General features: G+C 41.7%; 1 protein-coding gene across 4 annotated transcripts in view; it reads left to right on the plus strand.

The window, feature by feature from the left end:
• Positions 1 to 27,852, plus strand: part of LOC143510480 (calcium-activated potassium channel subunit alpha-1-like) — a 90,596-nt gene that overhangs the window by 18,367 nt on the left and 44,377 nt on the right. For all 4 annotated transcript variants that reach the window (XM_076999870.1, XM_076999873.1, XM_076999871.1 and 1 more), the window contains exons 2-5: positions 1,348 to 1,512; positions 18,160 to 18,221; positions 25,025 to 25,118; positions 25,477 to 25,588. In XM_076999870.1, the coding sequence (XP_076855985.1) occupies positions 1,348 to 1,512; positions 18,160 to 18,221; positions 25,025 to 25,118; positions 25,477 to 25,588 (433 nt within the window). The remainder of the gene's footprint in view (positions 1 to 1,347; positions 1,513 to 18,159; positions 18,222 to 25,024; positions 25,119 to 25,476; positions 25,589 to 27,852) is intronic.

Here is a 27,852-nt window from a genome sequence, read left to right on the forward strand (position 1 = left end):
ACACATACTCATGCTCAGAGAGAATTTTTCAGGGAAAAGCCAATTTACCTGACCTCCATGTTTTTGGACTGTGGGAGGAAACCGGAAACCCATGGAGGAAACCCACGCAGACAAATGGAGAACATGGAAACTCCACTCAGTAATGCAGCAGAAATAAGAACAGTGCAGAGTCTATCAGAGCAATGTGGGAGGACTATTAACTGAAAAACCCACCATAATGACAGGAACACACTCCTAACACAGTTATTAACACAAAAACCTAAAATCAACAATACATATTGGTTATTTAATGAATTTCTGTCTGCAGTGAGTCGCAGAGCATTCTGAGAATCCTAAGCATGCCCTGCCCACCCTGTCACCACAGCATTGTGAAGGTGGCCTGTGTGAGCTAATCTGAGGCCAGCAGCGTGGTGAATTTGGACTGTCCTTTAACAAGTAGACCTGACTAGGAAGACTTGCCTGACCTCAGCATTTTGGGGCAGAACCAATTAGCTAAAATGTGGTGAAGTGCCACTTGGAATTTTTGGACACAAGCCTCATCATAATTTTATCATTGCACATGGCAAAACTCAGAGACATATGCAGAATGAACAGGAGAGAGATATGAAAGGCACTTTGTGTTCTACATTTTACTGTATACTTTCACCCATTCAGATCATATGAAAGTAAATCCAGTTTACTGGAGATAAAGCTGAATGCTTGCATAGGCTCTGTGTGGTGGCATTACAAGGGCCAAGTTTCTCCTCAGAGCAGATAGTGTAGTTTGATTGCACATAGTCAATGTCAGCCGGTCAGGGACAGACATCTGCCGTTGCTGGCCATCCAAGAACTAGCTCAGTAGGGGGCGTCTGTTGAGAGTGTGCCCTGTGGTGGCCACACCCCACTGCTTCTGTGGTACCTCTGCTTATGTTCTCTCTCTCTATTTCCCTCTCTGTCTTTGTCTCTCTCTTTCTCTGTCCTCCCCTCTCTCTCTCTTACCCTTTCCCCCTCTCTCTTTCTGTCTCTCCCCCTCTCGTCCTCTATCTCTCTTTTTGTCTCCCCGTCTCTTCCTCTCTTTCTCTCTCTCTCTCTCTATCTGCCCCCCCTCTCAGTAGCAGAGCTGCACTCTGCCATGCTTTCTTTCCCCCCAGAGGGCAGACTGAGCCCTGCACACACTGAACTCGGCTTGTGAGATTTGTTGTGATTGAACGCTATGAGACATGCCGCAGCCATCCTTTGATGTTGAGCTTGTCTGTATGGATGCATGCGTGTATTTGTGTGTGTTTTCAGTTCTAGAACAGATTTTAAATGCTAAAAGCAAAAATAAAACCGTAATCTACTTTCCCCATTTTGTGTTTGTGTGTGTAGGATGCCCAGAGTGTCAGTAAGCCCGCTGAGGCTCCTCACTGTCCAGGTGAGGGCACGCAGGAGGAAGGCCATGAGCATATGGAGCTCCCGGTTGATTGGATGACCTCTGTGAAGGACTGGGCTGGGGTCATGATCTGCGCACAGAACCTGACCGGACGTGTGCTGGTGGGTCCCGCCTCTCCTAACCTCTGACCTTCTCGTCGTTTATATTTTGCCTCATAATTCCTAAATATGCTCTTTCTCTCGCTGACTCTTTCTCTCTCTCACAATGTGTATGTGTATGTGTTGATGTGTGGTGATAACGTTCAAGGACAGTTATCCTCAGAGAATATATCAAATCTAAAATAATTTTTCTCCCAGTTCACTAAAAAACAAGTAAAAAATACCGAAGCTTCTTTATTGTATTAGCCACACACACACACACACACACACACACACACACACACACACACACACACACACACACACACACACACACACACAAAGAGGCGATGGCAGTCAGAGTCTTAAAACAAAGATGAAATCAGCCATAAATAAATTATTACTTGGAGTTACAACTGCCAGCTGTACAGTTTACATAATTGGATGCTATATGGATATGAAGAGGTGTTTGTGTGTGTATGTTTGTGTTTGTGTGTGTGTGTGTGTGTGTGTGTGTGTGTGTGTGTTTGTGTGTGTGTAGCCTTTAGGCCTAACATTTATGCTGATCTTTAATTTGTTTTAAAAGTCTACTTTATTCTTAAAAAGGTTGGTGGCCACTGGGATGGGGACTGACGAGCTCTGAGGATGCCATGTAGTTCATGCTAGCTTATTTCTGCTTAGCGTGTGGTAAAATGTCTGTGCACATATCCATTTTAGAGTTAGTATGTTGTCTTCCTTTCTATAAAAAAGCATAGTGCATTACTGTGTTTACCTCACTCAGTCTGTAGTCATGGTAACATTAGCTTTATGTAGTGTGCATGTGCGTGTGTACAATTGTCAGACTTCATGGCCTGTTCCAGCTAAGAGCTAATTCTGTACTCAGAGCTAATTTAGTATTAGCAAAGTAGTCTCTCTTTTTTCAAGTGACTCCATCACCTGGTCACAGATTTACCCAGCAGGAAAAGCTGAGAAACAGAATTTTTCAGCCTCAAACCAGAGACACCTACGTCCTGCAGACTGTCGGAGATTCAGTACTTACTGTTGGAGATTCAGTACTTACTGTGCTTGTCTTTGACATGTGGTACAGCTACTCAAATCCTCTATTACATCAGGTCTTGCTCCACTGGACAATTAAAGTGTACTGAATCTGAAAGTCTCTGCAGAGCTGTAGTTACTGAGTGACTAGAACTACTGATGTATGCAATGTCGTATTTTGTGTTTTGCAGTTTTGTGGCAGTTCTGAAAACTCAAGTTGAACTTTGTGCTGAAGGATAATTTGGTTTCGTTTGGACATTACACTTTGCGAAATTGAATTAGAATCTAAGTTGCAAACAAATATTGGTAAGCTTAATCATGATTAGATGGTTGTGCATGTGAGGTGATATTTCTAAAGAGAGAATTCCTCCACTCGGAAGTGCATTTTGAACACCTGGGTATTTCTGTGCATTCTTTTCAGTATAGTACAGATATATGTGTTGAATCCAGTGTTACGTTTGCCCTCTGCTCCTTTTCACAACCACCACTATTGTCATGCAGTATTTAGAGTCAAGTCTTGTGACATGTGCCTTTAATCAATACTATGTTTAAACTTCAGATGAATTACATGAGTGTCCATTTGGAAGTGGTCTGAGACAGACCTGCAACAGACTTTCAATGTCTGAACACACCCTGATGCAGTATTCTTGTGTGTGTATATGCATGCATGAAAGTGTGTGCATACACACACACACACACAGATTCAGCCATATTCATATAATTATTTGAGCATATGGGATGTGCAGAGAGAAGGAAGTGCTTCACTTAACTGCACTCTTGAATATTAGATCTAAAATGAAATGCTGACTGCAATGCTGACCCTATAGGTATTCAAGTTACTAAAAATAACAACACTAATCTGATCATTTTATTTTTTTAGCTTTTTGATCATTTCATCATTAGCTTATGTACAGTTCTGGACTTGATTCTAGAGGTAATTCTGGCGTTTAGATCTAGAGAATATTGCCGCTTTTTTGTCGCGAGGACAAATGATTTGCCATTGGCTGTGCATATAAAGCTGAAAAATAATTAGTCAGTCGGTCTGAGAGCCAGAACGCTGGGAGTGTTGAGGTCATCTGCCCGGTGATTACTCTGAGGAGACAGCACGCTGCCTGTGCGTGAAATACTCGTCTCACCCCCAGTCCCAGAAGACACCTGGGTGCAGGCTTCGCTGAGCACGTCATTGAGCTCCACGTCTCCTCCTGCAGTCGTGTTCAGCTAGGAAGAGGCAGGTTGGGAGTGCGTTGGTTTGCACTTTCTAAGGTCTTTTCAAGCCCGTGGCATGAAGCAGCTCCTGGAGCTTGAATCTCCACTGAGCGGTGTGGAGTGAGATGATAGGAGAGATTCTCCAATTTTCTGTTTCCACAGCCCATATCACTGACCTGTTCAACAAACACTCCGCAAATATCCAAACACACCTGTGCATGCATACTCCCACTCACCCAATCACAGACATACAAAAACACACAGTTAAGAGCATGCATGCAAAAGCACAGAGTTAAGAGCATGTTGTCCTGTCAGAATCCCTAAAGCATTTATTACCGGTAGATTGACAACAGGCACATATTGGTGGGAATCATATGTGGACAGATGAAGAAGTGGAGCTGTTCATTACACTACATTACACTCTGTATTACACTAGAACAGAGTAACTGTACAAGTCCTGTTAGCAATGTGAAAGTCAGCACTATTTTAGCTGCGTACATCAGTGGCCAAAATCGCATGATGTAGACAAGGGAACATGCCATGCCCACTGCCGTAAAATGAAGGAGACGCCAGCGCCAAATCAAAATCTGTGTTTTCCCTGTATCCATGACGACACTGCCAATTTTCTTCCTGGACGTCTTCACCCTGGACGTTTTGCAGTGTGCATGTGGACGAAAGGTCAAAACGCAAAGAAAAAGCTATGCTTAAAAAAACACAAAGACGTATCCCAAGGCAAACTGAATAAAAATGCTGAAAAAGAAACGTCACAATTAAAGCACTGATAGCCATGTGTAACGGACGTAGCCATGTGTAACCCCTTTATTCTTCATCTTCAGTGATGACACATTAGCTGGAACTGTAGATTAAACTCAACAGAGAGTCGTGCACACTTTAGCATATTAGTTACAGCTCAGCCAAGACGTACGATGTATTCATCTCCCGCAATGACCCTAAATGAAGGAAAGTGGAATGTAATTTCTCATTGTGTGAAAGTTGCATTTGATGTCGTCTTTATCCTAATTTGTTAGGGCATATTTCTAACAGGGTAAATAAATTTTAGGTTATGGAGTCAGTATTAATTAATTACATTAATATACACTAAACCACACACATTACTGTTGCTGGTGCAAGTAAGCGAAGTACAGCAGAAACAAAAGGAAATGGATTACAACCCCCTATGTTCAGGATTAGATCACTTCCTGTTAGACTGAAGATCCGCTTCACCTCTTCAGTAGTAGAGGATTGAGGCTCATGTTATCCCTGTACGTTTCCTCTCACTTCTCTCGCGTGTGTGAGAGCTGCATCACTGATTCTCCCATCAGTCTATGCTGCTAAATACTAACAGCTTCATTCTGGACTCTGTGAATCCTGAGCAAATATCGTACATGTCTGTGTGCCTCATGCTCAATGTTTTTATCAGTGTAATGTGAGAGAGAGAGAGAGAGAGAACAAAGAAAGAGAGAAAGAGATTGAGAGATTCTGGCAGAGGGAGGAAGGCTGTCTTGGAAGTAAAGCAAGTTGTTGCTGATGGATTGTTGTTGCACAGTGAGGTCACTTAAGTGGTTTGACCCTCTCGCCATTAGTGTTGCTAACTTTCGGGAATATTTTAAAGGGAAACTGAACATCAACACGAGGTCATGGGATGATAAGAAACACAACAAGAGACATCACCCAGCAGGGTTCGGGTTAGGCTGGACTGATCAACGCTGGCATCTTTCAGTAGGTTTCTCTCTCTTTGAGTGTGTATAAAATGGACTTTATATAATTAGACTACCCATTCAGTCTAGGGGGAAACGGGAAAATTGAGATTAGATTAGTGCCTACGTGTCCCACTTAACAGGTCTTCCATGGAAAGCTGTGTGTGTGTGTGCGTGTGTGCGTGTGTGTGCGCGTGCATTTGTATGTGTGAAAATTGATGTTGGAAAAATTCCATCTGTTTAATTAAGATGATAAGATCTGAAAGATGTTTAAGTGGTTGTTCTCACGTCAATAACTCATTAACTCACAGCTCTGTCTGTAAGTTATGAAGTACAGTTTATGAAAAGCTGGTGGATGTGATTGTGTGTGCGTGCATATGTATGTGCATGTGTCTTGTTAATCTGCGCAGATAATCCAAGTGCCCTCCAGGTCATGGCAGACACACCCATGCACATGCACACATACCTGCAGGCTTCAGGACTAGTGTGCAGACTCCTTGACTGTGCCAGACAGGACAGAGTCCAGCCCAGTGCCCTGATTTCTCTGCTCTGACACCCCTGATCCCACTCAGCAGGTCATTACCAGGTTTAGGAGGACTGAATTGAGCCCTAGGGAGTTTAGCAGAAACCACCAGTAGCTAGGGGCCTTTTCGTAATCAGGAATAATCACACACCTATAGTAAACCATGTCTAGTTAAGTAAACAGTGTGATTTCTGCTCTTTTGCTACTTTTTATAGTTAACACTATGTCATTTTGAGGAACCATAGAGGCAGTTCTGGTTTTGCTTTACAACTTGTTTACTCACATCTCAATAAGGTGTGAGGCCAGTACTTTATGCACATTGTTTGGGTTGCTTTCTGCTTGTAGCACATCATCGTAAATTCACCCCCATTACTCATCAGGTGTCACAATTGCAACTCAAATATTTCTGCCAAGCCTTATAGTACAATCTGAGAGATATACTCAGGGTAATTGTTTTATCTGTGGATCTCATTATACACACACTATTACTTTTCCTGGCATTGACCCAGTCCTAATTATCGATAAAACCCCAGCATTCCAGTATTCCTGTTCCTGTCTTACACTTTAGTTATGTAAGCGGGATTGAAGAAAGGCGCATCCGTGAAGATAATAATCCATTTGAGAAGTCACATGTCTTATTTTGTCCCGTTTGTCTTATCTTTTTTGGCTGTGCTGTTGCAACAAGAAAGCACGATTCTGCTTCTCTCGTCACATCACCAGAGAGAATATCTGTTCTGCTGTGGACTTATTTTAAGCAAGTTAAAAGTTTTTTTTTGTTTAGCTTTGTCAAAAGAATGAAAGTTTAAATCCACCTTCTTTAGATTCTAGATGCATTGGCTGCATCGACACTTGCTCACATCTGTGGCATATGAAGTAGACCTTCAAGGAGAGGAAAACACCAGACAACTTTTCAAAGTTAAATCAAACACTTCTTTTCCAAACTCGTTAGTTTCAAAATATGATAAACTTTTTTTGCTCTGACTAGTCCTTGATCAGTGGAAAATCTGGACTTGTTTATAAACTAAATATAGGAAACACAGGTGAACACCGTGTACAATGTAGAATAACTACATTTTAACATCTAAATAAGATAAATAAATGACATTGAATGTTTTTCTGAGGATACCACAATATTTTCACCATTTTCATTAACATCCCAGATTGCTGTAATGATCCCAAAAGGTTTAATGGGCTTCCATGATGATTAACTTGCTCACTTTATACTGTGTTATAAATTCAAGCTCAACCTGAAGTACCACAAGCTCTGCCTCCTGAGCTGACATATGAGCAGGACATTTAAACAGCAGTTTCAAGTTCTGTCCTGGGTCTGACTATGCTTGTTCTGGGGCCTAGTCTGCCCAGCCAGCATGAACATTTCCAAGATACCTCAATGTATGTAGAAGTCTAGCCCGAAATAATGTGGTCCTAAGACTCCACTAGAGGATTCTTTTTTTGATTGGCATATATGCGCTTCTACATCTTCAACTCCTGGTTGGTGTGGCAGTACCAGTCCCTTCCCATTTCAGAGCCTTTTAGAATGGTGCAGTTGTGCTTGTGTAATCTGGGATAAAATTTCATAATTGACTGTGCCTAAAACCTAGATAATGAACCATGCAAGATGAGCTTTGACTTTGTTAATTTTGAAGCCAGCATTGCTGAGAGTTGTACCTTATATCAACCAGTTAAGATGATCCTCTAGTGCAGGTATCACCAAATGGCGGACCGCGGTCCGGATCCGGACCCGAACGCCGTCCTGTCCGGACCCAATCACATTCCTGATTAACTGGATACGGACCCAAATGCCAAAAAATTTTTAACGGGAGACTATATTTTAAACCGGAGAATTTATTTTCAGACGAGTGTTACGTTCACCAGCCATTTGAGTGTTACGTTCGCCACCACACGTTCGGCCCCCCCCCCCCCCCCCCCCCCCCCCGCTCAACAACTTTCGTTCGCCACCGCGGACCCGGACCTAAGGTCTGAGCTATCTGCCAAAAATGGACCGCGGAAAGATTTAATTGATTACCCCTGCTCTAGTGTGACACCTGTGTTAATAAAAATGTCATTCCCATAATGGAAGACATTCTCTGAACATATCAGAAAATTTAGGCATATAATATATTTTAGGCTGTCAGTTTTAGCCTTAGTTTTAAGATGACTGTGCAGTGAGAAATAGATGGATTATTGTGCAGGCCCTGTAATTACCTCTCCTGCAAATACTTCATCTGTTGAACAGTAAACACTGTTTTCCACTCATCCTGTGTTTTGACTGGATGTGACCAAGCCTGTTTGAGGTCTAACTCTAAGCCAGCTTGCTTGTGTAGCTTTGCTTGCTTGCATCTATAGTTAACTAACTTACTATGGTTGAAGGATTAGTGACACCTGAAGTGGCTTTCGGAAGATTGAATGAGATACTGATTCAGTTGTGAGCTGGTCACGTGCCATTGGCCTTTGGGACAGGATAAACAGATAAATGAGATAAGATAAGATCGTGACGTTGTCTGACGACGCCTCTGCTCCACAGTTTGACGAACTGCTGCCTCAGCCTTGGATTTACTGTTGTTCAGTTTTTGTGATGGAAGCTGATTTTCTTGCAAATGTGCAAATGATGTGCAGACCTACACGTCAGCCAGTATTTCTTTTGTCTTTTGCCTGAATGTGTGTGTTTATTCATTGTAATTGGTCTAGATTTAATTGCTCCCTAATGTTTATACAATTGCTGCAAATAGTTTTTTAATCAGTAGATAACCAACCCATACTTCTGCATGGTCTCCAGTCCGGTTCCTTCTGAATCCCCTGGAAGATACCAAAGTGGTTCTTCAATTAACACTGTACCTAAGTCTTGATGAATAGGTACTGTGCATGTACCTGCCATTAATCCATCGTCGATATTGTTTTGGGACTTGCATTTGCTTATCTGTCATCAAAAGCATTATAACTGTAACTGTACACTGGCCCACAAGGTTAGCTGTAATTCTAATGCAATTACCACAGTGGATAACACTGCTAACACAAAGGGTGGCCGCACACAGCTATTTGGGAAGTGCAGAATTTAGATAGCAGGTTTCCAAGGTCAAATTTTATGGGGTTTTGAGTTGCTGCCTTCTGCTGCATCTAATAGTTGATTTGCACAAGCTGCTCTCACTGCTGGGTGTAGACTGGGGGAGGGTGGTGAAGGTGGGGGGAGGGTGGGGGTGTTTGAGCACCTGCTTTCCTGGATGCTCCCTGGGCTTCTGCATTTCTGCAGCACCAGATTTAAGTTTATCTAGCTTGAAACATTCTTTGATTGAGCATTTGTCAAAATGACTAGGCCTGCTGGCTTCATCATGCTGAACTGCTACGACTGGTATTTTCTGCTCACCCGTGACCCACCAAACGAAAGAATTAAACATGCTATTTGAGGGACTTTGCTCCATGACTTGGTGCCTGTTGTGCACGTGGACCTATATTTTTAAGAAGCTACAGCAGGATTGAATTTGCCCTAGTCACACAGACACGTGCTGCAAGTAGTTAAAAGGGTCCTTGTCCTTGCTTCACGATCTTATCACATCATGCTGAAAATGTGCCTCTAAAATTTAGAAGGTCCTGTTTGCACGTTCATGAAATGTGTTTTCCTCGTGCTTTGCTTATCCTGGCACAGCTACAGCGAGGCCCTGACTGTTTCTGTCAGATCTCCTTCCACTTGGGCTTATGATCATGAGCTCGTCCTGCATCGTAGTTGTGGGTGGTGGCACAGGCTTTGACTCCACAGCCTGGGCCGCTCCACATAGGTGCAGTATCACAGCTGAAGAGTGCCAGGCATCACCATCCGCATGTGTTGGTACCGGCGGAGCAGCCTGGGTCAACCCCAAATTCTTTGTTAGTTATTAAAGTTATATTGTTTGGGGAAACCTTTAGGTACACTGGGGAAGTAATAAACTGATCTGCATTCTGAGAAATGTGCTTGGTTGTGCTGTGCTTGATTGTGTTGTGCTGTGCTTGACTGTATTGTGCTGTACTTGACTGTGTTGTGCTGTGCTTGGCTGTGCAGTGCTGTGATTGTGCTGTGGTGTACTTGACTGTGTTGTGCTGTGCTTGACTGTGCTGTGCTGGGCTTGACTGTGTTGTGCTGTACTTGACTGTTGTGCTGTGTTTGACGGTGCTGTGGTGTACTTGACTGTGTTGTGCTGTGTTTGACTGTGTTGTGCTGTACTTGACTGTGCTGTGATGAGCCCTTGCTCCGGTCCCCTGCAGCATTGTAATTATGGACGTTTACTATTCAGGATCCATCTGCAGTTCTCTTGCATTTGGATCAATACTGCAGTAATTAAAATCTTCAAGACGTTGAGTCACTATTGCTTAATACAGTTATCACTAGCTGATCACCTATTGACTAAATCACTGTGTGTATGTGTGTGAGAGAGAGACTTTTTCATGTCATTCCTACCACCTGGGATTTTCTCTGGAGATGGAGATGTAGGACACTAGTTTATTTCCCACCTGCACTGTACATGAGGAGTGTCTGAGAACTTCACCTGTCAGCATCTGTGTGGCTTGATAATGCTGCTCTCTAAAATGCGTGAGATTTGCATGTTGTGTGCTGTGTACCTTTGGACCATTACATCACCATTGACTTCTTCTAGATACAGTTTAAACACATTTCAGTTACAATCTGCTCATTCTATTTTCCTTTTCTCAGTATTTCTCATCCTTTTTGTGTCATGCAACTTCCCAAAAATGTAGGATAGGATTTGTTACCTACTTCCCTTTGGAATCCCCACAAATCATACAACAGTCATCATTTAAGAGTAGATTACATGATATGTATTATGAGTGCATTAGATAAATATTGATCTATACCATAGTATAGATATTTGTTGATTTATGTTTTATATTGTGGGAGTAATTTATATTATAGTAATTTAGATTTTTTGCTCTATATTGTGAGAGTTAATTAGAAGGTTTATGCTCTGCACTGTAAGAATGAATTAGAAAAGTCTCATAATTCATTAAACTTGTATAGCACTTATCAGTTACCCAAAGATGCTTTCTAAATGTGTCACAGAATCACGAACACACACAAGAATGAGAGAGCTTGTAAAAATATGACAAGAAAATAGAAAACAGTGTAAGTACAGTGGAAGAACATAGAAGAAAACAGTGAACTGAAGAGAGGGAGAGAGTTGTGGAACAGATTGGCAGTGGGACAGGCTGTGTGCAAGAGAAAAGAGCTCAGTTTGCATTTAAATGTATTGGGGGTGGAATTCCGTAGACAGGGAATAGTTCTAAATGCTCCATCACCAAAAGGGTGCTGGAACATGGAGAGCAGAGAGGGACAGAATTGTTAAGTGCCTTGAACGTGAAAAGGAAAATGTTGAAATGAATGTGATCTTTAACCTGTATTTTCTAAAAGATGTGGTGTAGTGTGCTGCTAAGACAGGCATGTATGAGTTAAAACAGGCTCCCGCGTGGTGCAGCTTAAAAGCATATGCCGGAATATCAGCGGGAGATCACAAGTTCGGACCCAGATGACGTTGCAGCCATCTGTGACTGGGAGCCTGAGAGAGCAAACTTGCTGTGCTCTCAGGGAGCGACGAGCGGCTTCCTCATCCTCACCTCCCCCGTCAGCCACAGTGAGCTGCAGAACTACAGGATGAATAACAGACTCTGCAGCAGACAGCTGAAAAAGGGGGGATGGTTTTCATCCTTGCACTATTGTGGAAGAAAGTTTTAGCAGAAGAATTAATATGAATGAGGGAGCTTTGGACAAGATCAAAGTTGAATCAAGGATGGCAGCCGGATTTCGGATGAGGCTGAAAGGAGAAACTGTTTCATCATCAGTGGAAAGAATTATTGAGCCAGTTCAATTAAGAGTTGATTGACAGTCAATGACAATGAGCTCAAGTCTCATCACTGTTTAACAGAGAAAATTGTTTCATCCAGAGGTTGATTTCTGAGGACAGGACTGCAGTTGTCAGAGATGGGCTATTGATGAATTTCATCCATACATAAATTTGAGTGTTATCCATATGTACATGAATGTCCAGTTGCTGCTGATAGTGACTATAAAAAGGGAAAAGGCAATGATTTAGGGATGATACAGACTGAAGCTACCATGGTGCTCCAGCACTGCTGATGCTCTGTGCATGTAGCAAAGACTGCAACACGTCACAAGCTATCAAGATAAGAGTAGGGATCAAACCAGTGTCCATGTCACTCTGCCAGATAATCTGAGTAATTCCTGTACCTGCTTTGAAGTCTTCAGTCAGTGAGGCACAAAAGATTAGTATGGCAGCAGTCAGGGTGCCTCAGAAGAAGTGAGCAGGACCCCTGAGGAGTATAACTTCATGCAAGGCAGCTGGACCCATACAACATCTCTGAGTATCTCGTCCATGGGTGGGCTTGCTCATTAGAGCTGGCTTGCAGACGTATTCTACATTTGTCTTGCAAAAGCCTCATACCTCTCTCCAAGAAGAGCTCAGTCACCTCAGACAGTCTGAGTGACTACCAGCTGCATATACTGACTCCTGTTGTGATGGAAGTTCTTTGAAAAGTTAGCACTGACTCACGCCCGGAAAAACACACCCAGTCTCTGGTTTTCTTATTATAAGCATACGTCTGCAGAGAATGTTGTGAACACTAGCGTGAACATAGCTCTCTCACATTTGGAGACCAAGGAAAGTATATAGTATATATAGTATTATGTTCCTCCATATACTTCATTCAACATTCTCATGACATCTCCATGCACTCAGACTGTAGACTACCTCTGCAACTGGGTCCTGAACTTTCTAAGAGTAAGAAATTGGCAACCATGCATATGAACTAGAAGCATGAGAGCTCCTCATGTCTGTGTTGTTTGCTGGATCCCATGTTCTACACTCTCTCCATGTACTGCCTGCCAAACCAACCCAGGTATTGTCAGAAAGGTTGATGATTCCACAGCACCTGGAGAATACCACTTCGCTCATATATGTTGTGAAAGGCAGCAGCAATGAAAAACTGAGTAGACAATACAGGCAGCGTTTGGACAGGTTTCCTTTTTGTTGTGAGCTTTTAGTGTGCTGTAATGGGACAGATGAAACATTTCTGATTTTTTTTTTTCAATCTCTCCAGAAGGTTTAGGATTAACAATGCTACTGTTTATGGAGTTTCATATGAATAGGGTTTCTCCTCCACCTTATATTACTTTTTTCTCAAGAGAACTATTTATAATATCCAGCGAAGGTTTGAGCAGCAGTAGCTAGGCTACATTTAGCTAAGCTAACCATGGCAGGTCACAAGTTTAGGTGAATGAGAGTGGATTAGATGATATATAATCCATCCTGTAAGAGTGATTTAGAGGAGTATGGCAAGGTGTGTTTGTCCTTTAATTTAAGACTGGATTAAAGCAGTGGTTCTAAACTGGTCTCACCCTGGGACCCATGTTTTCCCATGGTCATCGCAACCCACTTTTATAGTACTCAAACCAGGAAAATTTATATTTCAAAAATAGGCCAGAAAACCTATATATGTCAACATTTTTACATTAAATGTATACATAGTTTCACCCCTATATTCAGAACACATTAATTAAATAATAGAAATGAATGTGAACATCACACTGCATCTGATTTTTATGGATGTAAATATCTAATCGAATGTAATCTAATGAGATGGTATTCATTAATGGGATGGTATTTGCTCCTGTCAGGGTTTACTTCTGACATGAGTGGTAAGGTCTGGGGTGGTAGTAGACAGCTCCCAGATCATGCTCCGTATCCGACCAGGTCGTCTGCTTTGACTTGAGCTGGACCAAATGGAGATGCCACATTCACACTCTGAGTGAACGAGTGGCGAGTGATGGACACTCAGCCCTCACGTCTTTGCACTTGAACTGTGGGAGCCTTACCTCAACACATCTCTCTTTAGCACCTGATAACATGACCGCTCCATCAGCTGATCCTTCTGTTTGCTTGGTAAGAACACCTGTACACGCTCTGAGCCCAAGTCCTTTGAGCAACTTTGCAAAACACCAGCTGTTCTTGGCTGTCCATTCAATGTGATTAACCACTCTGTTGAGCTCATTCAGCATTTCATTAAGCACTGGTGTCATATTCTTTGCTGCCAGTGCCTCAGTGCTAAAACGCAGTGGTTCCATGTCGCACTCTGTATCCACTCAAGAACTCTCTTCACCAGCCCTGAATGTTTTCTGGTCATGAGGCAGCTGCATCAGTCCTGATTACCACACACTTTACCCAGCTCAGACTCACTGAACCTAAATACTAAACCACAGTACTGAAAATGTCCTGTGCATTTGTTGTGGTGGGGAGGTCTCCTTCTTACACTCTCACTAGGAAATGTCCTCAGTTATTGGAGTTGCTTTTGAAGTATTACACTGGTTTGTCTTCACGCATTTGATGTTAAATGACATTTAAATTTTGGTGGTTTGAAGCTTACAAGCTTTATTGTGGAAGCTACATATCATAGAGTAAGGTCCCTTTTCATCAATAACATACGTTAATCAATATTTTACATTCTCAGACATATTAGCATTTCTCCATTCGTCCTACAAATTGCACTGTAAATCTAGCATGTCATCTTCAATCATATGTTGGTGTCACCATGGTAATTGCTAATCTACAGCAATTTCCATCTGCCACAATATAAGTCCAAAATCAGTTAATCATTAAAAAAAATAATCCCCCCAAGACCCATCCCTGCAATCTTTTCAGAATGAGTCCATGACCCACCAGTTGAGAGTATGGCTTAGAGGAGTTTTGCAGGGTGTTTTTGTTCTGTGCTCTTAAGTGTGAATTAAAGGAGTGTGTGGATGTGTTTTTGTTCCGTGCTCTTAAAAGTGAATTAAAGGAGTGTGAGGAGGTGTTTTTGATCTATGCTCTTAAGAGTGAATTAAAGGAGTATGTGGAGGTGTTTTTGATCTATGCTCTTAAGAGTGAATTAAAGGTGTGTGTGGAGGTGTTTTGCTGCATTTGTTGCCATTTGCCAGAAGCATTTATTCTTGTTACTCCCTTGGCCTATGTATCTCTGTGTGTTTGTGTAATGATTCCTCTGTTTATTCCAGCGTTCCATCGAGATCTAGTGTATTTCATAATGTGATCATCCATGTCTACTGATACAGTACCATACTAATTCCTACATGCCTTCTTTAAAATTAACAGAATTTTTACCGTTTTGTAATGATTTTATGTGCTAGTATGCAGATTTGTAGTGTGCCCAATTTGCTCTAATGTTTAGTGTGCCACCTGCTCTAACATATGATTCGGAATTACCAGACCTGAGGCCTTCTGGCCTGTATAACCTTAAAGATCCTTTTACAGTATATTCTCAATAACTTCAAGAAAATAACTCCATTTATTCAGTGCAGAAAAAAACTTATATTCTGTCCTTTCAGTGAGTCATTTCAGTGAGTCACTGTAATAATGAAAAGTAAAAAATGTTAAGATATAAAACCATCCTTTAAATCCTTCAGGGTTCTCCCAGAGCAGGTGCTCTGGCTGCTGTTGTGATTATAAGCTGGATGGGTTTATTTGTGTTCTCCAAGCACTGTGTTGCTGTTATTTAAAGTCTATTAAAGTGAGACGTTATACTTCAGGACTTTGAACAGTGCTCAGTTCTTAATTTAACTGCTTCTGTAATCACGAGGAGTCTGTTGATCAAGAATCAGTTATTTTCCTGTTTTATACTCTAAATGTGTAATAGAGGAGTGTGCTGAAGTTTTTTGTGCCTGATCACTTGCAGATGGTTTGGAGCTTCATGAAAGCTGAGGCAAACGTCTACATGTTTAGATCAGTGTACGTGTGTTTGTATGTGTGCATGTGTGTTTGTGTGTGCATGGCACATGTACACGAGTTTGACCTACCTAATCTTGCTTATGTTCCACATGTTGGTAAGACTACAGCTCCCAGAAGTACTCTGTTATTTGCTATAATTGTATATCCAAGGCAGAAGCGCTTGGTCACAGCAGCTGATTCACTGAAACAGAGTTAAAAATATTAATGTAGTTTGGATAATTGAATGTAGTTTGCATAATTTACTTCAGGGAGAGCTGCAGTTTAGCTGCTGTATCAAGACTGTGTGTGTGTGTGTGTGTGTGTGTGTGTGTGTGTGTGTGTGTGTGTGTGTGTGTGTGTGTGTGTGTGTGTGTGTGTGTGTGTGTGTGTGTGTGTGTGTGTGTGTGTGAGAGAGAGAGAAATAGAGAAAAAAAGCTGGCTCATATCTAAAGGAGAGGAGCAGCACCCCAGTTGATGATGGACGGTCCTACATGTGATTCTCTCTCACTGATCTCTCTCTCACCGAGACAGGACACACAACTCAAGAAAGAGAAATGATGTTGTTTGTTTGTTTGTTTATTACATGTTTTTTCTTTTCTTTTTTACCAAAACATTATTGCAAAATATTGCTATTACATTATAATAATTCTTAAAAATAAATGTTTTTACATATCAGATATTAATTTGATCTATCTGTTATTCTGGACATCTGAGACATGCCCCCTAGTGGTTGACAGAAGATGTCAAAGGCTTCCCCCACTGCCATGGAAACCGCTGTGAAAGAGCATGATCATTCAACAAGTAGACAGGAGAGAGAGATAAAGAAAAATAATTAGTGAGAGAGGGAGAGAGAGAGATTATAGTGCTGATAAAGGTGTAAGGGTGATAAATGTGTTGACTGGTATACCTATCCAGTGAGCCTGTCTCCTGTTGACTTACCTGGCCATGGTGGTGTTTGTTTTGATGTGGTGGACATCATTGTGGAGGATCTCACCCTCAAGTGGATGAACAGGAATTAAAAATGCATGCTCACGTTTTCTCATGGGATAGGATCAACAGTAGTGCAGTGACAACATTTCCCATCATGGAAAATGATCAGCCTGCCTTATTTATAATGGATGCATTGAGCTGGCTGGGTGCAGAGGCAGGGAGGCAGCCCTTTGTGTAATATAGAAACAGGCCTTGATAGGCCACGCCTGTCCTGCTTTTTGCATACATTATGTAAAAGACCAGCTTGGAGTGGCTGTGGTATGAACATTGATCCTGGACTTTGATCTAATGTGCTTTACCCTCCTACACTGCTTTATCCAATCTTTCCCACACAGTCTGGTCTGACCATTCTAAAATTGGTAGGGTTGGTGTGGTAAATGTGGAAAAGAACAGCGGCTGTAGCCACAAAGAAACACAATCACAACAACATGAACCACAGCTTTACTTAATTGCCTGAAAAGAAGATCCTGTTGCTTGGGGAATATGGTGTTTTTCATGTGACAGCCAGAATGTGTGTGCGTGCGTGCGTGTGTGTGTGTGTTTGTATGTGTGTGTGTGCGCACACAAACAGAGTAATTGAAGTTCTGCGTGCTGCGGGATCTGGTTCTACAGTTCAGCCTGAGTGGATGCTTGTATAGAGCGAATCCAGCTCATGTTTCACACAGGGAGCTACTGTGTTCTCAAGCACCCTTACTTACACGCACAAGTTTACAATAGCATTAATAAACCACTGACCATACCGCACACACTTACTGTCTGATTGCATTTTTAACAAGCTTTGCTGGTTGATGTACTAGCATCGTTTAGCTGAATTAGCCTGACATTAAACCTTTATATTAGTTATTGCACTAATTACACAGTGTTTTATTACATTTAGGAAGCTTTCTGTTGTGCTTTCTAGAGTGGCAGATTCAATGAGTCTCTTCTTTGTAAATCACATTAAATCACAGTAATTATGCATCTCTGTCCGGGTGGGGGAAACCTGATTTACTTGGTCTTCACCAAAACCGCACATCTGAAATGTGTCTTGTCTGGCCACGACCTAATCTCTCAGCTTTTCCCCATCACAGCACGGTCGGAAATGCTTTGGAGTGTTCAATGTGAATTACATGTTGGCTGGAAATCCAGCTTAGCAGATGCGAACCAGGCTGGACTGAAATGACATCTGCCAATTTCTGCCTGATGTTTCTCAGCATATTCACAAAGCACTGTACTACCTGCAGCAACTGAAGGCCTGGCGAATATTGTACTGCTTTCTCACCTCCTAACCTTGATAAACTCATGAAAGCACTTGTTAATTGGGTTAGGGGATGAGCCTGGAATTGTTGAAAGCAGAGACCACACCGAAACATTGTGCAGAGGTAACTTTCAGTGCCTGGGCTGTATTGGTGACAGATTAAATGTTAATGGAATGTGTGTTATTAGCCATGTAAATCATTTGTCCTGTTCTCTGTTTGTTCTCCTGCAGGTGGTGCTAGTGTTCATCCTCAGCATCGGAGGACTGATCATTTACTTCATCGACTCCTCAGAGTGAGTACACCTGTTAATTTGCTGTGGATGGAGGGAGGGGTGGAGAGATGATTGGAGGTGTGTCATAGTACTTGCAAGTACACTTTCAATATTTTTCCTGCTTCTTTTCATTCTAAGCAGTCCTACAAACTGTACCAGTCTTTCTGGCCTTGTGCATACATCCCTAGCGCTCTTAAAATGACTGACATGGAACATTATGATGAAGTGTGAGTGAGTGAAATATTTGTTTCATACTTTTTTATCTAATTTGTATCATACTTCTTGTTTTTCATCACACATCTGATGATTGCTGGTTGTTACATAAACAGGCCACTAATGAGCTTAAAGTGGATGTGTTGGCGCAAAATGCATGTTGCAGTACATGCACTGTAATCTGATATGAACATTTGTTGTGGTTGTCATTCATTGCAAAAAACAGAAGCATAACAGTTCAAAAGTGGGACTTGTCTAAATTAATATTGGTCTACTTTCACTTTGTTTGTTTAAATCTCTGCTAATACCAGTCTGTTGGCACAGTGCACTCAATCAGGAGTGCCCATAGTGCGACAGCAGTTTACAATGGACAGGTCATTGAGCTGGGCTTTGTGCACCTTGACTGGGGGGTAGGTAACCTGGGCTTTGTGCACCTTGACTTGGGGTAGGTAATCTGGGCTTTGTGCACCTTGACTTGGGGTAGGTAATGTGGGCTTTGTGCACCTTGACTTGGTGTAGGTAATGTGGGCTTTGTGCACCTTGACTTGGGGTAGGTAATGTGGGCTTTGTGTACCTTGACTTGGGGTAGGTAATCTGGGTTTTGTGTACCTTGACTGGGGGTAGGTAATCTGGGCTTTGTGAAACTTGACTGGGGGTAGGTAATGTGGGCTTTGTACACCTTGACTGGGGGTTAGGTAATGTGGGCTTTGTGCACCTTGACTGGGGGTAGGTAATCTGGGCTTTGTGCACCTTGACTGGGGGTAGGTAATGTGGGCTTTGTGCACCTTGACTGGGGGTAGGTAATCTGGGCTTTGTGCACCTTGACTGGGGGTTAGGTAATTGTGAGTTCAGTCCGTTCACCATACACTTCCTGACTTCACTTTGGCCGGGAACTTTTGGTCGCAGCTTCTGTGTGTAGTTCAGAAATGTGTCTCCACATTTCCCTTCTTTGGAATCGCAATGGTTGTTTCACAAATCAAACAGATACATGTTGAGTCTTCCTCTGGCTGCTGAAAATACCACTGGGACTCGCACTCATTTAAGAAGATTGGCAGAGGAAAATTGCATTAAAAATGAATTAACTCATTTCCAGTAGAAAATGTCTTGGTTTTTGCTGCTTTGTTCTACCCTAACAGCAAAGTTCTTGATTAGCTGCACAGTAACTATGGCAAAAAGGAACAGAGCAGCAGACCAGTGGCCACATTTCCTGCCAATCAATCATGTTGACCTTTCCCCCCACCAGAATGTTGAAACTGCAAGAGTGCTGAAAATTAAAATGCTTTTTGAATAAGAAATCTTTTAAAATTGGGTCTCCCAACCTGGATTTTGATGATAGATCTGCAATCACGGTCAATGTGTTGGGTCAGGTTGGGGCAGTAGGTTCTGCTGTTGACTATAACGCAGTGGCTGGAGGACAGTAGTTTATCATTTGGTGTCAAGCTGTGGTGGCTGGTGACTCAGAACTGCTTGTTGAGTTGCACTAACGCGGTGATTAGGCAGAGGAAAAGGCTCTTTTCCTGTGTGAGTGAAACCAGCGTCAGGGAGTGCAGCAGAATGAAAGGGAGCCAGCACTCACCACCAGTCTGGCTCCTTCTCCAGACATCCCCGCCTCCCTTTGTCCTTTTAACTTTCCAACAGTGGTTTGACTACTGTGGAAGTAAAAGCACAAACTCTCCTCCCTCCTAACCCATCCCCTCCCCTCCTAATCCCTCTACTCTCCTCCTAATCCCTCCCCTCCTATCCTATCCCTTCCTCTCCTAACCCCATCTCTTATGTGTCACACCAGCCAAAAAACAATTCAAAAACCTTCCTTTCATTTATTCAGATTCCATTCGAAATTTATAGTTCACTGCAAGTTGTTACATTATGGTGCATACAACATACATTGTTAAAAGCATCTGCAGTTTAATATAATGTCAAAACTAGCAGTAATTATTTTGATTTCCTCATTTTGCTTCTCAAAATAAGTTTTGTTTTTAAATTTGATTACACATTTGAAAACATATTATTTATTATGCACTCTGTAGACTGGTTTCCTAGATACACTAGCCTTAGCCTAGACATTTTTCACTTTTATTCATTTTGCCTGCCCCCAGCTCCATTCATAGTGACAAAAAAGAACCAATAAATACTCTTGCTTCAGGTGTTAAAAAACTCAGTTCTGTGTTTATTCACACAGAGCAGGACTTGATGTATCTCTGACAACATACACAGCTGTGAAAGCTGCCACATCAAAAGAGAACAGAGAATAAAATAAATATGAGAGAAAAACTGAGGTGTGGACTAAAGTTTTATGAATTTCTAAGTTCTTGAAGTCACGGGAGGTGGTATATACACATCTAAAGCAACGAAGACCTCTGGGAACCATATGTTCAACCTTCTGGGCAGTTTTATTGTGAGCAGCTTCATTCGACAGTAAAGTTATAAACCCCTAGCTCACTGCTAAGAAGATTAAGACCTATTATCAAATTAAGTAGAGTTCTTAAAAAAATATGTGATCGCCTCAGAGCACAGACCTCTACATCATTTAATTTGGGATTGGCTGGATCATAAGAAGCAGAAAAGGTAACCAACTTCTAAAACCTTAAGTTGATGACCAGAAAAAAAATGTCTCTGCAGATGAGAAATTTATGGTTATTATTCCAAAGTAAGTCTTTCAAAACAATGAAAGTAAAAACTGAAAGAATGGTGCAAATATTGATCACTGATTGGGGCTCTTGCGGTACTGATTCGGACTGTTGCGGTACTGCTTGGTGCTCTTGCAGTATTGATTGGAGCCTTTGCAGTACTGATGGGGTTCTTGCAGTACTGATTGGGGCTGTTGCAGTACTGATTGGAGCCTTTGTGGTACTGATTGGGGCTGTTGTGGTGCAAGACAGATGTCTTCTTCAACATTCTCAGTGAAGCTCCTGCCTCCTGGCATATAGTGCTGGCCTTCCTGTGACCCAAGCCTTCAATGGGGGTATTAGTTGCGTTAAATATCTCTTAATTACAGAAGGTGCTTGGTTTCAGCTCACCCTCTAATCAAAGCACCATGACATACCTCTGCTCAGGCCTGGTGTAATATAGCAAAGTGCTGGTGTCTCCTGCTATACTGGAGCTCACCTGCTGGGGCCTTTTCAGCGGAGCCCGTCTTTGTGCTCCACTTTCCAGTCTTGGCTCCTGCCTATTATTTCCAATGTTTGCTAGTTGATTCACTTCAGCTTATTGCAAGCTCACTGTACACTTGTTTGCATGCACAGTAGTAAGGTGAGCCAAAGGCTATGGTTTAGTGGTTAGGGAGCCAGTCTTACGATCAGAGAGTTGTGGGTTTGACTCCTAGATAGGCCATAACTGATAGGCGCAGGGGCTAGGACAGCCTAATACATGGACATTTGAATGTTAAATGCAGCACAATGACCATACATAAAGAATTACAAATGCTGTTATATACAACCCAAAGCCTGTTTATCATAATAGGTACATGCAGAAATCCTCTCAGTAGCCAATGCTTGGCAAATTCTAGGAATCGATTTTAATTCTTGCTGTTTAAGTTTGAGCCTATGTTTATTTGCTGTACTAGGTAATGGCATCGATTCCAGTAGTTTAGTTTAGTTTAGTAGTAATCTGGGTCAAGGATATCTTGAATTTTTACCTATATATGCTACTACCTAGGATGCATTCTGTGACCAGATGCAAAGCTCTTTGTAAGTCCCTATGGGTAATAGCATAGCTAAATGCCCTAAATATAAACGTAAATTCCTCTTATTGCCATAAATTCCGTGGAAGAATACACATGGGAAGCCTGAGAGTTGATCTCCCACCACTGTTCAGAATGGTGCGAGAGCCCTCATGAAGAAATCTGGCTTTAGTGGTCCATCCACCTAGGGCTCACCCTAAAACTTCCTGTCTGCCTGTTTCTTCCTGTCTACCTATGTTTCATCCTGTTTGCCTCTGTTTCTTTCTGTCTTTCTTTTGTTACTCTTATTTGCTCTACCAGCCATCTTTACAATAAATTTACTTTGCAGTCACGTCAGACTTTTGTTTCAGCTCCTGCTAGTCACACTGGGGCATGTCACTAAAACGTAAACAAGTTAATTGGCCCAGGAACAAGAACGACTTCGAAAAACCTCACTCCATCCTTAATTTTAATACATTTCTGTATTCCAACAGTGTCCCATCAAATTTCATAAGAAAACCAAACACAGCAATGATGATCCTCTCATCCTCTTGTCACAACACTGATTTCAGTTTGTGGCTTGATGCAACATAATGAGATACCGCATGCTGTTCTGATTGGCTGCAGCTCAGTGAAACTCTCCTCTTGTTTGCATAAAGTTCAGAAAAGCTCAACTTTTCAATGTTCTTTATGTTTGGTTCATAATAAGCTCCCATAATCCTTTGCACACTTCTGCCCTGTCTTCAAATGAACAAGAGGGCAAGCGAAAATCTTTACCTCTCTTCACTGCAGTGTAAACTGGACATAGTGGCCTCAGAGAGGTGTAAAGGCCTACTCTCAGAGAATGAGAGAGAGAGATGGGGCTGATGAGGGCATGATGCTTGCAGTAACATGGGATACCAACAGCAGTATGGAATATGTACTGAAATATACAGTAGGAAGCAATGCAAAGGGGATGCAAATGAACCTCAGAACACTATTCTTCATTCCACTGAATGAGAAACATTGAATATTCTGTATTGGTAAACTGTTTCATGATATTTCACAAGTTTTGCAGCATACCTTTTGTATGTTGCACAAATAAATGATATGTTTTATAGAATGATTATTACATTCAGCTGGGAGTTAAATGGACTTCAAGTACCTTATATGGTATTTTCCCCATAATAATTATTATATGGTTGTTAGGCCCTGCTGTGCCTATTCCACATCATATTGCCCCCCACAATCCCCCTCGTTTAGGTCAGACGAATCATAAAATCATCCACCTTTACTTCCCCTTCATTCAAATTAGAAATCCAATTGAGTACGAAAATCAGATAAACCCAGCTGATTGAACTTGGGTCACTGGGTCTTTTGCATCTTCTTCTCTGTAATGACTGATCTTTGGACATCTCTGCTGCCCAGAGCAGCAGGCCTGGCTTTATTAGTAACGGCCAGATCCACGGAACCCAAGTGCCAGCTGTCACTTAAGCATAGACAATGGATTTATATAGTCCAAAGTGCTGGCAAGGTGCAGGTGCTGTCTGAAATGACTTTAGCCATACTTCTTAGCCCACATTCTTTATTTATGAAGGGTGTCTTATGTGACTTGTGTGCCTTGACTTCACTTAATGTGGGACAGACCCTGTGTAATGCACACCTGCTTTTACCTGCAGGGACGTCCTAAATGGAACAATAATATAGGGCTTTGTGGGGTCATTTCCATTATAGGTACAGTGGAAGCTGGAACATCAGCGTATGGGCCGAAGGGACTGGCCCGGGGTCTGCTCTACTGGTGTAGGGATTAGTGCCGGTCGTGAGCTCGTCCTCTCATTGGTCCTCGCATTGGTACAGTTGTTCATGAATGTCTGGGAGACATTTACAATCAGTTTGGGGGGACGTGGGATCTGACACATTTTGAGAAGAGAAAGAAACACTGGGACACTGGCTCCAGAGTTTTTCCAACACAGCTGTAAAACAGAATAACTGGCAAGGAGAACCCTGGGCTTCTATGCATGCATTTACTGAATGGAGGCATTATTTAGCCCAAAAACTATTTAGATGAGCTAAGCCCAGCCAGTAAAAGCGAGCAGGTCTGGCTAATGAAGCATTTGTGTTGGCATCAGCAGCGTGTCCAGCAAGAGAGGAGGTCTTCTCTTTGCACAAGACACCTAGCAATTTGTTTGTACTTTTTTATTTTGTACTTATGGTTTTTGTATTTTTGTACATTATTTTTTATGGTGATTTTGGATGACATCAAGAATGACCCATGAAGAGTGCTGTCTTTTCTGTCTCGGGCAGTATGAAGATTTACTCAGTTTGCCCTGCTGTTTTAGCTGCCAGGGATCATGGGGGACTGTGACTGTGTAATTCATCCATGCTCTTAACCTGTAACCCTGTTGGTACATACCTCTCACCACCCAGCCCACTTTACCATCACTGTTCATATTACAGAAATACCCCTTCAATCACTCATTAGCAACTTCATCAGTGAAGTTATTTCAGCAATCAAGGTTTTTAATAATGACTTATCTTTTTTGCAGGTCATATGGTATTTTGTTTATAATGTCTATTACACATTAAAATGTAGACAGCACTCGTATAATTCCTTCCTGGTAATTGGTCTCAGAGAGCAAACACAGAGGCATGTCAAAACATGACCTTCTTCAGCATACTAATGACATCACCAGGCCACTGTATAGTGGTCCAGTGCAAGACCACACCCACTTCAGCTGATAGCAGAGCTAATCACCAAATTACAAATTAAATAATGAAAGAGATACAAATCACAGCATCAATATCTGGCTTTCAAATGTCTTCTTTAATTAATTTACCATTTTACAACTAATGAATAAATACTTATTTTATGTAATCTTGCTTTAAAAATCTAATGTTAAAGCATATGGTTGGCTAGAAGTTCTCCTGAAATGTGAATATCTCAGGTTTGAATAATGCATTCCTGTTTTGACAGTCCTATAGAATCCTGCCAGGACTTCAGCAAGGACCTCAGCTTGCAGGTCGACATGGTGTTCAACATCTTCTTCTTGCTGTATTTTGGCCTTCGTGTAAGGAACCATCACATTAAACACAAGCAAATGATCCTATACAATTAATATGACTTCATATATTTTGGATATAAAGAAGTAGATTTAATTTTTTACACGATTATGGCTACTTTTTCATTATATTTAAATAATGTCCTTTGTATAGTACTATGTATTTGACACATCTAGATCTTATACCATATAAATATATTTTAATATAAAGTATCAGGTTTTAAGGAGGAAGCGTACTTGCCAGTTCTATACTGTATTTATTTTTTTACCTATTGTATTATGGTGTTGATATTCATACAGAGTACAGACCTTTAGCATGTAGGTGAACATTTACAACATGCATATGTATAATTTGTTCTCTGTTCAGTTCATTGCAGCTAATGATAAACTGTGGTTCTGGCTCGAGGTGAATTCAATTGTGGACTTCTTCACTGTGCCACCAGTATTTGTGTCTGTGTACCTGAACAGGAGTTGGCTGGGTAAGTGCTGAGCTTGAAAATTAATGAGCTCAGAGCATTTTAACATTGGTCTAGGGTCAGACTTGTTAGCACCATACACTCCCACAGGCAAAACTATTTATCATTCAGCTGTTCCTGGCTCAGCATTTTTGATCTTAGTAGTTGAATACATATGGATATGTAAGTGGGTTTCAGAGGAGTTCAGCATTCAGCAAGAGCTAGTCTGAATCTCCACCTAGTGGTTGTTCCAGTTATGGCACATAAAATAAAATCATTGAATGTGGTTCTCCTTTGGATGGCATAGCACATTGATTTATGGTTTTATTTGCTGATACCCAAGTACTCTTCTTTAGCTTAGTTTTATATATTTTTAATACAGTGTATAGAGATTCATCTGGTCAGGTCTGGCAAATGAAAGATTTTGTGTGTGTGTGTGTGTGTGTGTGTGTGTGTGTGTGTGTGTGTGTGTGTGTGTGTGTGTGTGTGTGTGGCTGGGTGTAAATCTGTTTTTGTCTAAGTTAGTGTAAGTCACTATAACAGTTAAATAGGCTTCCTCTGCAGCAGGGTAGTGTTATTGTGTGAGTGTGTGTTACTGTGTGTAAATCTGTTTTTGTCTAAGTCAGTGTTAGTCACTATCAGTTAAATAGGCTTCCTCTGCAGCAGGGTAGTCTGAACGTGTGTGTGTGTGTGCACGGACGTAATTTGGGGGGGGGGGGGGGGTTTCAAAAGCCGGTTTTGGTCCCCCCCAGTTTTTACGGTTAAAACCAAATATTTAAATAGCGACGAATCCATGTCCCCCCCACTTTTGAAATCAAAATTACATCCGTGTGTGTGTGTGTGTGTGTGTGTGTGTGTGTGTGTGTGAGTTAAATGGGCTTATTTTGCAGCAGGGTAGTCTAACTGGTGTGTGTGTGTGTGTGTGTGTGTGTGTGTGTGTGTGTGTGTGTGTGTGTGTGTGTGTGAGTGCACACATACGTGTGTGTGTGTGTGTACATGTATGCATATTTTATAACATTTGACCTTCTGTGTATTAAGGAGGAGATTTGCAGTAAATTCCCTGCCCTCGTTGGTCAGTCAGGCCTGATGTTAAAGCCATAGAACCTACTCAGCTTGTCCCTCTGTGGATACGATCCTGTGCTGGTGTCATCCTGTGCTGATGTAATCACAGTGGCATCTCTGCTCTCTCTCCCAGGCTTATCGGACCATGACTCTGTCAGGACAGCTCAGTACAGGAGAAGACATTTTGATATGGACCCTTTATCAGGAATTTTACAGGCTATCAACATTTTAGGGGCAGCTAAATTCACCAAATGCTATTTATACATTTGTTAGTTTGCAATACATAAAATATTAAACACTGAGCAGATTTGTTTTGACAAAAAATTTGTTACCAAAAATCAACTATATCATGATCTGAATCACGTCCCTAGTAGATGTAAGCACTGCACATGCTTTCATGTGAACGGTTGTTAAAACTATTCACCTCTAATTAGAATAATCAAATGTCAAATCATGATTTAGACCAATGCATGCAAAATGTAAAATAATTAGAAAGTAGCTATGACATGGATGCCTGATCCCCAGTCAGCCCTCTGTTCTGCAGTTCTTTGTACTTTGGTCCACTGGGCACCAGATTGAGTGGAAGCAGGTCAGTGATAACTGGACACTGCTGAAAGGAGCCCAAGCCAGAATGGACCCTGACTGAAGCTAGCTTGTGCTGAGCCTAGTGGATGTGTGTGAGCTCTGTGTCATTGCTTTCTCTGAGGCAGTGGTTGAGTTCTGAGCCTGCATGTTCTTCAAGGTCTGAGCCTTTTGCTTGTTCATGACCTATGAGTTTGCAGTTTTGTTTGTGAGTGGACCCTTGAAGGTTTGCTTGAGCTCTGCCACTGCACTTTCTCTGACGGTGGAGCTGCTGAAGTTGATCTTAATGCCCTTCTTTTTGATGGCCCACTGCTGCAACAGTAAAAGAAATGTTTTACTTTAGATATTTTCTTTTAAATAAAAATTCTTTCTTCATACTGTTAATCTGCTTTTCTTAGGAGTTTGAGGATGATGATAATGATGTGTGGACTTCAGAATACGCTTACCTGGTTCAGATGAATAGCATGCCTATGTGGTTTGTGGAAAAGGCTTTCTGTGGTGCCTGGGCACCTCCTAAAGAAGCTTATCCTGTAATATCCTGATGGAAAAGGGTTTGTTTAAGCTCATGCTGCATGCCAGCGCCATAACCGGAATGCAGATTTGACCCCCACCACGTGCTGTTGGGGGTTTCATTAAGGCCAGGC

This window comes from Brachyhypopomus gauderio, chromosome 3 (genome assembly GCF_052324685.1).
Source record: "Brachyhypopomus gauderio isolate BG-103 chromosome 3, BGAUD_0.2, whole genome shotgun sequence".
In the NCBI taxonomy this organism is placed as follows: domain Eukaryota; kingdom Metazoa; phylum Chordata; class Actinopteri; order Gymnotiformes; family Hypopomidae; genus Brachyhypopomus; species Brachyhypopomus gauderio.